The sequence below is a fragment of the Drosophila tropicalis genome, unplaced genomic scaffold, assembly GCF_018151085.1.
Source record: "Drosophila tropicalis isolate 14030-0801.00 unplaced genomic scaffold, ASM1815108v1 contig_593, whole genome shotgun sequence".
NCBI lineage: Eukaryota > Metazoa > Arthropoda > Insecta > Diptera > Drosophilidae > Drosophila > Drosophila tropicalis.
In genome coordinates, this window is record NW_027173070.1 from 9,098,843 (window position 1) to 9,109,458 (window position 10,616).

Consider the following 10,616-nt stretch of genomic DNA (forward strand, 5'->3'; position numbering starts at 1 on the left):
AGGGGCGGTGCTTTTGGGGCCCAATTTATAAATGCAATTAAGAGTTGGAGTAGTGAAATTAATTATCACAAAACTAAATGTATTGCTAGATTTCAAAATAAAGCTCTAAAGTTTTAAAAAATTGAGTTAAGGTGAGTAAGATGATTTATCTTTATATTTATAAAGTCTTTTAGAAACGATTCGTTGATCTTTTAAATCACTGACAAAGTTATAACAAGGAAAATTTCTAAGGTTGTAAACTCCGATCTGGCCAATTGACATACCAATCGAATGTTTAAAGTTATCTAAAGTTCTTATTTTAAATAATTTGATTTGATAGAAAACAGATTAATGTTTAAACAAACCTCGCCAAAGATTCAAATCTGTGTAACTGAATAAATGAATCAGCGAAATATTCAAAAACTTAGAGTACTTTACTTGAAGTATTTCGTGTATTCAAAGACTTTAATCTTTTATAAGTATCCAAAATACTTCATTAATTTATTCATTATATATATAATATTGAAATATTTTGGGTATTCAGAGAATATTTAGAGTATATTTCATACAATAACTGAACTGTTGAAGTATTTTGGGTATTCATGAATGCACTCATGTGTAATAAACAAATGATTGAAGTATTTTGGAGACCAAATCACATAATGAATAAACGATTAAAGTGCTCTAGATATTCAAATAAAGTATTTGAGTATTCATTGGCAGTTAGTTCTAGTTCGACAATTTATGATGTTATATGCATTTAGGAAGTCCATGATTCCATGATCCTTATTAATATGAAATTACATACTTAATATTTTCTGAAAACAAGAAAGAAATGCGATCAAAAATAAAGAAATATTCAAATATTCATTTTATAAAATTTCATTTTATATTTTTTTCATTTTCATTGTGTTTTTTTGTTTTGTTTTATAACTTAGACAACTAATAGGACAGCATTTGAACAACTTCCTCCAATGCACCACCTTTTCGGGGGGGTAGATGGAAGATTTCATCATCATAATGTTTAATATACTTATTACAAACCAAATGCAATTAGAACTAAAAATTAACAGCTAGTGAGAGCCCTAGCGACTAGTTAAGAGCTAAACTCAAACTAAAATTTATATACAACCTACTTAAAATAGCTTTAGTTCTATATTAGTAGTTCTATTTTGGGTTTCTGTAAATTCACTCAGGAGTTTTAAATGATTTGGATTGATGCTTAGGATAGGATAGCCATGGCTCTAGCCAAACGTACTCGAAAATCACGATAGAGCATTTTGCCACCGACTGGAACTCGACACAGATACATATCCAAGCTCATGAGGCACAGGGCTTTGCCATTCATTGGAAATTTCTGTGGCAATTCGGGTGTGACTTCAAGACCCTCCGATACGGCCATATTGATAAGCCATTTCCATACATCCGCTCTGGTCCAGTCACGTGGATCTAAGGGTAGACCATCCGAGCCCATGGGATGCAGGATTGTTTGTTGATGATGATGCATTGTTGCAGTGCTGGAGGAGGTGTTGATGATGGGAATATTGGTTGTATTATTGTTGTTATCATCACTGCTACTACTGATTAGGGCCAAACCGCCGCGACATTTGTCCAACACTTGATGGTAGGGATGATGACGCTTCTGTGTGGCATTTCCTGCATTTGCCCACAGTTGTTGCAGTTGTTGCTCGGCACCGGCATTGACCTGAGACAGATCGAGGGGTGGCACACGTCCGGCATATTTGGGGTAGCTGGCCTCCACTTCCATCGTAAAATCGACTGCAATCAAACAGAGAAACAGAGAGAGAGAGAGAGAGAGAGAGAGAAAGATATAGTAAATGTATGTGAAAGAGAGTAGAGGTTTGCTGATTAATGGAAGTGACTCATTAGCTTCTCTGTTTAGTCGGTCGTTCGAATGGTTATTCAGTATTGTCGTGTTAGTTGATGGGTACCAAACGGTGGGAGGGAGGGGGCCCATGTGGGAGGGGAGTGGTAACGGAAATGCTTTCACAAGCTGGCAATTGTTTTAATCGCACATCAACAGCAGCAGCAGCAAACAGTAGAGACAACAACAACGGCAAATAAACAATAATCATAATAATAATACTACATATAGTATAAATATTAAAAAAAACACAAAAACAAAACAAAAAAAAAAAACATTTTCGAAATTAAATCTGACCTTGTTGACTTTTGGGGCGGGTTCGGATCACACGCGAAAGGAAGCGCTGAATAATCATTAGGTTGTCATATCGATCAAAAAGTGTGGGGGAGGGTCTTTTTGGGGTCTGACATAGAAACCAAACATCGATTACATTTCCATTTTCAAAAAACTAAAGGCGGAAATAATTAAGCAATGGGCCAGCTGCGAATATGTCGAGCAAAACAAAACCTACAAAAACAGAATGGCAATACGAATACGAATACTGAGAAAACTCAGAATGGAGATACATCCGCTGGCAACATAAAAGGTGTCAATGCGAATGCTAAAGCCAAGCCAAGCCAAGCCAAAAACCAAATCAAGACCATTCAACGGAAGCCGCCGGGGAGAAAAAGTTCCCTGAGAGAGTATTGAAACCTTTGCCCATTACCTCTACCTTTAACCATTTGTCATTTCGCCTGCTTTTAATTGTTTTCCGGGCAACTCGCAAAAAGGAAGTGCGTAAAAAGGAGCCTTCTTCTTCTGCTTCTTCTTCTTCTTCTTCTTCTTCTTTAAGGGAAACAGAAGTTGTATTTAATTATACAGTTCATTGACAAGAACTCCAAGTTTCCCACGAAACCTCAAACTGAAGCACAAAAAAAGATTGGGGTAAACAAATGAGAGATGAATCAACAACAGAAAAATGTTGAAAGTGGATGGGAGGAGAGGGGGACCACATCCACTTGTCTGAATGGAAATTTGGTTTCCTAATGGAACGACCCACGCCCGTTTTATCATAGTTTCTCTACCCTTTGGCCATAAAACATTTTAAAATCTAACTAATGTGACAGTATTAGAAACACCTTAAAAGGGCATTTTCTTTTTCAGCTTTTCTTTCATGAAAAGAAAACTTCAGGCGGTCCCCACACACACACACACACATTCGCAGCATGAGCTTTATATAATTCTAATTCACGATGGGGAAGAGATTATTTTTTTTTTTTTTGTTGTTGTAATTATTCCATTTCAATTTCTAATTTTCTAAACAGAGTAAGCCCACCCATGGTGGACAGTTCTGCTATATTGACCACATCCGGATTAGAATAATGTTACACTACAAAAAAAAAGAAGAGTTTTAGAAATGTTTAGAGTAACTTTTACAAACCCTGAAAACACAATATAATTTGTTTTAGAATTCTCTCTAAAGTCTTAAACTATTTCAGGCTAGTTAAATTTTGATTCAAAGAGCTTTTAAATAGAAATTTTTGATTTAATTGATTTTGCTTAAAATTTTTAAAAATGGTTTTGGAAATTCTTCATAATTATTGTTGCTTGTTGGTATACGAACTTTTTGTTTAGGCACAAATGAAAATGGTTAATGGTTATTTGGTTTAAACTTGTTAGAATAAGGATCCACATAAGTTAAAATGATAATACTTAAACCCTTTGGGAGAATATAGAGAATATTAGATAATTGCATGAAAGCATTAAAATCGTCGTTTGAAACAGATACATACATAGTGAATCGAATCTGGCACCCAAAAATACCTCAAGGCACTCAAATTATTAACTTTGATCATTTCTTTTTAACATTTAATTAACTAAGTCAAGAACTTCTCAACCAAAGTTAAAAGTTACCCAAAATTCTCAAAAATCTATTAGGTTTCTAAATTATAAGACACGAGATCAGATAAAAGGCAAGATTAAAGTTAATATTAGGTTTCAAATATATCAAAAATTATAAAGAAATTTAATTGTTTTAATTTTTAATCAAATTCTAACCTTTGTTTTCAATTTAAATGATTCAAAAGAGTCTAGGAGCAAAATGAAAATTCTGGAAAATTTTTAATGAATTAAATTTATTAGATTAGGCATAGTTCTTAACATTTAATGATTTAAAAGCCACTTAACTATTTTATTACTTAAATTTTCTTTCATTTATATTTCACATAAAATGAAGAGAAATCTTAAAACTTAATTTATCAAGTCTTTGGCATTGTTTTAAAATAGAATTTCCTTTGATTGAATTAACATATTAAAATTCAAAACCAAAATCATCATTAAAATCTTTCAAGTTAATTAATTTAGTGTGATTTTCCTAAAATTAGTCAAATGAATTATCTTTCCTATGCCCATTTAATTAGACAAGTGAATAGCCAATTAATATAAACATGTTTAGTTGTTTGAGTGTTTTATTTTCTCACAGTGTAGATGAAATATTTCACTCCCACGCTCAGGAAAGAGACAGGCGTGTGAAATTATACAAAGATTATGTAGATGATGACCCCGCTTAAGAGGACTAAGGGTATATAGAGGATGGGGGATGAAAATATGTCAGAGAGGTGAAGGGTTTAGGCGGTTGACTTAATAAGCTCAGAGTAGAAAAGAAAACAATTCAAAAACAAAATGTATCTGAAAGTATGTATCTGTATCTGTATCTCAGACTCAGACTGTGTGTGTGTGTGTGTGTGTCTGTCACACTTCCGTTGTCAACAATCGAATAAGAAAATGATTCTTTTTGAGTTCAAAATTGACTTTGTCTTTTTGTGTTTTGTCTGATTGATTTCGATAGCTTTTTGTTCTCCTTTCTGTTTCTTTTCTTTTTGATTCTTTCTGTCTCTTGGTTTTTCTCTTAATGGCAATGACATTTCGCCCGTTCAAAACGAAAATCGCGTGTTAAGCACGCGCCATAAGGCGAATGTTGTTGTTGTTGTTGTTAATGTTGTGGTTGTTGTTGTTGTTGTTGTTGCCTGTGCCTTTTGGGTAGGAAATGGTTTTCTGTTACTATTTAGTGTCGCAGTGTGACAAAGTCAATGACAGGAAGTCTTGCCCTGCCATATCCGCCAAACGACGCCCGCGCATACAGCACACACACACACACACACACACTCACACAGAGGCACACACAGGATGCAGTTGAAAGGAAGCAGCAAATGCGGGGGAGAGTGCAAAAGAGATAGCAAAGACAGGGAGAGGTAGACGTTTCAAGGAAATGTCTGACATACATACATATATGCCAATGAGAAGAGAATTGCAGAGGAAATTGTACGATATATGAGTTTTTTCTCCCCACAAAAACACAAAAAAAAAAGTGAAAAAGAAGAAGAATTCAGCAAAACAGACACATATTGTATAAATGAATGACTTCGACTTGTCAACAGGAGCGCATTAAGATAATTAGAGGTCTTTGGCCTAAAAAGTAAAGTATATATTCAATCGGATCAGAAGAAGAAGAAGGAGAAGAAAGTAAAGGGCATAACCGGCCTAACCGAAAACCTATTTTAATATAAGATCTATATGAATAGCTTTCTATATCTAAACTATGAAAATATATTGCCCTCATAGACAGTCCTTTATAACACAAACACACAGGGATATACATATATATCTATGTATAATCTAATAATAGATATTATCTTTAGACAGTGCCGACCAAATATATTAGACATAATGACTCCAATGTTAGTAAAGAGTTTTTTTTATAGCTTTCAGCAGATCCTTGTATTGAGTTTAAGTCTAAAAATTTTATGGGGATATCTTTAAAGGGGTTTTTTTTTACTGAAACTTTTATCAAATAACCCCAAATGACATAGTTTTTTAAATTATCTATATCCCCTTGGGTGCTCAGAACAAGTTAGTCAAGTATTTATATATATATATTTAAGTACTTCTGAGTAATTATTTCTGCAAACTTTTATATTTGTAATTGAAATGCCATTAAGTGCAACTCTTCAACTTTATTTACAGAACGATCAAAGTCTTAAATTATTTCATTTCCTTAAGTTTTCATTCACTTTTCCAAGAATTATTGACAAGTTCTTAAAGAATTATTGATAACATTTTCGAAATTAAATGAGTAATTTGATCAGTTTTGGAGATCTTAATCTAAGTGTTTGATCCTTCCGATTGATCATTGGAATCAGCCAATTGATATTTAAGTTATTTCTTTAACTTAATTCTTTCAGTTTCTCATTGAAACATCTCAAACTTAAACCGTCCCTGCTTTTTGAACATCTAGAGATATATATATATATGTATGTACATTCCATTATATATCTTTGTTTATCTGTATGCATATTTTCAGTGTCTTTAGTCTGTTTATTGCTGTTTCTTCAATTTTTTTTTCTTAGCCAATTTGTTTCCGTTTCTCTTATTTTCATTTCTGATGTGTGGGATCTTGGCCATCTTTTGATAACATTTAGCCAAAAGCCAAGCCAATATAAACCAATTGGGCAAAATGTGCAATCCAAACGAACGACACATGATAATCTTGATAAAAATAAACATCGACAAACCGGATTCCGCAAAAAAAAAAGAAAAACAAGAGAAAACAAGAGAAAAATGTTGCTGATGTGACGTATGTTTGCTGATATTACAAATCATGTAACGCCATCGATGCAACTCGGCAACGTCTGGCTGACGTCTGCATAGAGTGTGTGAGAGAGAGAGACACACTGAATGATGGGGGATTTGGGAGGTGAACTCTGTCCATTCCATTCCCCATTCATCATTTCACATGATGGACGGATGTGTGACGACGACGACGAACGATCATGATGATGATCATCATGTAAGTGTACATACATTTGACTTTTTGCTCTTGTTTTTGTCTGCATTTTAAAAATAAAATACCGGAATGGCGCCAAATGCATTTTGTTGTGTTTATGTGTGGGTAAAATTGTTTTTAGTTGGAAATTAAATGAAAATGCCTTTGAACATGAAAAAGTGTCTAGTAAAATATTCACACCCCAAACGCAGCCAGCACGTGTCGAGGTGAAGTGAGCCGAGCCAAAAAGGAGGGCGATCGTCCTCCTGCTCCTTCTCCTCCACCTCCACCTCCTCTCCATTGACACGCTTCATAAATAATATAGTGAAGGAAACTAAAAATGCATTTTTAACAAGCATAGAAACTTTTTTCAACCTCAACAGGAAATTGACACAGAAGAATTCCTCTTATCAGGCCAAAGTAAATAAATGATTTCAATGTTTCGACTATCTTTGGAAATGCAATTGAAAGTTTTAGCTACGATTTGTTCGTTCGATTTGTCATTTCCTTTTTAGTGGGTCAGCTGGAAAACAAGAAATGTGAGTCACACATACACAAACACACACACACACATACAAATACATGAAAATTTAATTAAGAATTCTATAGTCAACCAGGTGCATAAGTTTTTTTTGAGGAGCAGCTGCAAAAGATTCTACAGAATGTTTGCTTGGGTTTCCTGTGCTCTCCTTTCATCCCCCCCCTTCCATGACTGTTTCTCCCCCCTCTTGGCCAAAAGGATGAATGAAAGGATCCTTTGCGCATGCGCGCGCATTCATCTAAAAACTGCATTTTTATTGACTTTGGTAGAACTTGGGTTTTTGTATCTTTTATTCAGAGTCTCCATTTCTCTCTCTCTCTCTTTCTCGCCCTTTTCCTTGGGTTTCTTTTATTCAGTTCTTTTCGGTTTGGCTACAACATTTTTGCAGCTGCTGTCTTGGCATTTTAAGTGTCGCTTTGTGTGGCTCTTTTGTTGCGGTTTTTGGACCAAACAGACACACTCTTGGCCCTGTTTTTTTATACTCTTACTTAAAGAGAAGATTCTTTATTAAAGACATAATTTTGTTAGGTATTTGAGGAGTATATTAAAGTCTAATCTAGTCATATATAGACTAACTAATGTAAAGTTAATCAAATTGAATATTGGATGGGATTATATCCAACCAAAACTCTTTATTCATATTGAAATTTCTTGTTCTATTTGTTTCCTTCTTAAATTAACATCTATATCCTAAGATAATGACTTGAAAAATGATCTTGAAGAAAAACAAATAACGCCTAGATATTATGTATGACTATAAATGCTAAAACCCCCTTTGATCTTTAGTCACTTTGTCAATCAATTGCAATGTTATTAACTTTTATTTCATTCGACTTCACAGTGTGTTCGAATGTCTATTGGTAAGGGTATTGAAACTATTGAATAAAAATTAGTACGACCTTCTAGTGTTTAGTGCCTTTCAAGCGCACTCAAATGGTGACTTTGAATTTTAGTTAAGTTTGTAGGAAGTTTTTTTTTTTTCCTGAAGTCATTATGATGAACGATCATCATTATTGATTCATTCCACCTTCAGTTTTTGGTTCGGTTTAAAGGTTTCGTTTATGTTAATTTCCAACAAACAAACTACAATAAAAATTACAAAGCACCTTTTTAGAGGTCAATTAGCAAGTCACAACAAAATTAAATACACACACACAGCATGAGGGGACAAGGCTACAAATTTTAGTTGAATTCATATATAACGAACTATCTATACGCTTTGTTTCTGATTGAGGTGTAGATCTTAGGATCTTTACTTTCTATCGGGAAGATAAACTTATCCTGACAGCTTCAAATGAATTTTTAAATGAAAAACTAAACTTTTGCGTCCATAAACTAAGGAAATTTGAACTTATTTTAAGGTATTAGACTTCGAAATATTTGAATATTGAACATTTTTATTTCTGTCAAATGGTTAACTTGTATTTCAGTTGTTTCTTTTACTTTGAATAGTTTTTTAAGCTCCTCAAACTTGAAATATTTTATTTTGATGCGTTTTTATTTGATAATGAGAGAAATACCACAAATGTTTCGAATATAAATTTTCCATATTTGTAATATATGGACAAAATATCTCTTAATCAATAAGAATTGAAATATCTTTGTTAACTTCTCTTGATTTTGTCGACATTGTAAAATTTAATGCAACTTTTGTTATTACCTTTTTCATAATGACAATATTTGTTTTATGATTTTTCATGATATTTTTAAATAAGATCTTCAAAATTTCATGATTTCCACTTTATTTTTAAAATTTTACAGACATTTGAGACATTCTATTTTAGATTTCTCAGTGAATTTTTAAGTTTTCAAAAGATTTCCTAAACATTTATGATTCCCGTTTTGGGTTTTCTAATATCTCAGAGTATCTCAGAGTAACCAAACAAATAATTTACGAAAGAAAAACCAAAAAATTTGAGCGCATTCTTTGGCATATGAAACAAAGACAAAACTTAATGGGGGGGAAACCTTCGACTTTTAATTTGTCCAAATGTGTGTATATATACATAGGTATGTATATGTATCTGTCCGATTAAGTGTGAGTGTGAGTCAAGTGTGTGTGTTAATGAGACCCATAAACGGAGCTTAACTTACCTTGTATTTATTTGTTGTTTAATCCAAAAGGAGCCTATCCGTTATGGCAGAGTTTGGTTTTGTATTATTATTATTATTATTTGTTGATGTATTTGTTGTTGAGGTCTTGTTTATGTATATGGAGAACTTCCTGCGTTGAATTACGTGGTAGAAAATTGCACTTTTTGTCGCGTTTCGCTTTCGCTTTACTGCCTTTTCTAGTGCCTCTACGGCTCTCTCTCTCGCTCTTTCTCTTTTTCGCTTTTTCTCTCTGTTGTCAGATCGAAAAAATGTTTCACAATTCGCCAAAAAATATATATGTATCTCACACCGCCACCGTCAAGACTTACGAGTATTTCACGCTCTGAACTACTTTTCTATCTCAGGTTTCGAAAGTTTATTTTTTTGTTGTTGTTTGTTTCTGTTTTGTGTTGTTGCAATTGGCAGCTACGTTTCTTTAGTAATTCACTTAAACACACAAGTTTCTGTTACTCTGTTGTTGTTGTTGTTGTTGCTATTGCCGAGAGGTTTCCAGTTTACAAACTGCACGCAAAACAAAAGTATCTATAAGATATCTTTTCGTCGTTAGTATTTGGATAGCGTTTTGGTTTTTCTCAATTTTATTTTCCCTCTGGACGTTCTTCTTTCTCTGTTCACGCGCACTTCACGTTCTCAACTGATTGCGATCAGCTTGATGCAGCGAGTTTTGTTGTCCACTGAGCGGAGAAACCCACAGGCAGAGACTGAGAGAGAGAGAGAGAGAGAGAGAAGGTGAGCGAGATATAGAGATAGAGAGAGTGATTCATTCATTCACGAGTCAATGAGAATATACACTCCGTTTCACTTGAATAGCACACTTGGAACTTGAACACTTGAAATGTAAACTTTTAGATTGTGTTTAGTAATGGGTAGAACCTTGTTTCCTTAAAATTACTTTATAGATCCTTTTTGGCAAGGAATTATAAAGCCTTTGTAGTCCAGGGATATAAAGCTCAAGCTTCCTTAATGGCCTAAACTGGCTGATCCTTAGTAGAAAACTGTCTTCCCGACTCATAAACTTTTCTGGCTAACAGACAAACATTTTCCATAATGTTAAGATCTGGCGGGTATAAAGGCCAGTTCAAGAGGTTCACATTTTTAGACTCGATTCACTCGAAGAAAACAAAACAAAATGTTGGTAGACAAACAAATAGAAACCAAACATTGGCTTGGCCTATTCAAGTGAAACGGAGTGTATGTGTTGGTGGTGGTTTCTCCCACTCCAACTCTCTATCTCTCTCTCCCAGTGCGCATGTGCCAGATCTGCTGCTCTCTGGTGGCTCTGTCTCTCTTTCTTC

The 10,616-nt window shown here is 34.0% G+C and overlaps 1 protein-coding gene across 1 annotated transcript; it reads right to left on the reverse strand.

Moving 5' to 3' along the window:
• Positions 1–845: 845 nt before the first annotated feature.
• edl (ETS-domain lacking) lies at positions 846–9,942 on the reverse strand. The gene is made up of 2 exons (XM_068290521.1): positions 9,301–9,942; positions 846–1,758 (listed from the first exon to the last, which is right to left on the reverse strand). The coding sequence occupies exon 2, from the start codon at positions 1,745–1,747 to the stop codon at positions 1,202–1,204; it is 546 nt and encodes a 181-aa protein (XP_068146622.1). The 5' UTR covers positions 1,748–1,758; positions 9,301–9,942; the 3' UTR covers positions 846–1,201.
• Between the last annotated feature and the right edge of the window lie 674 nt (positions 9,943–10,616).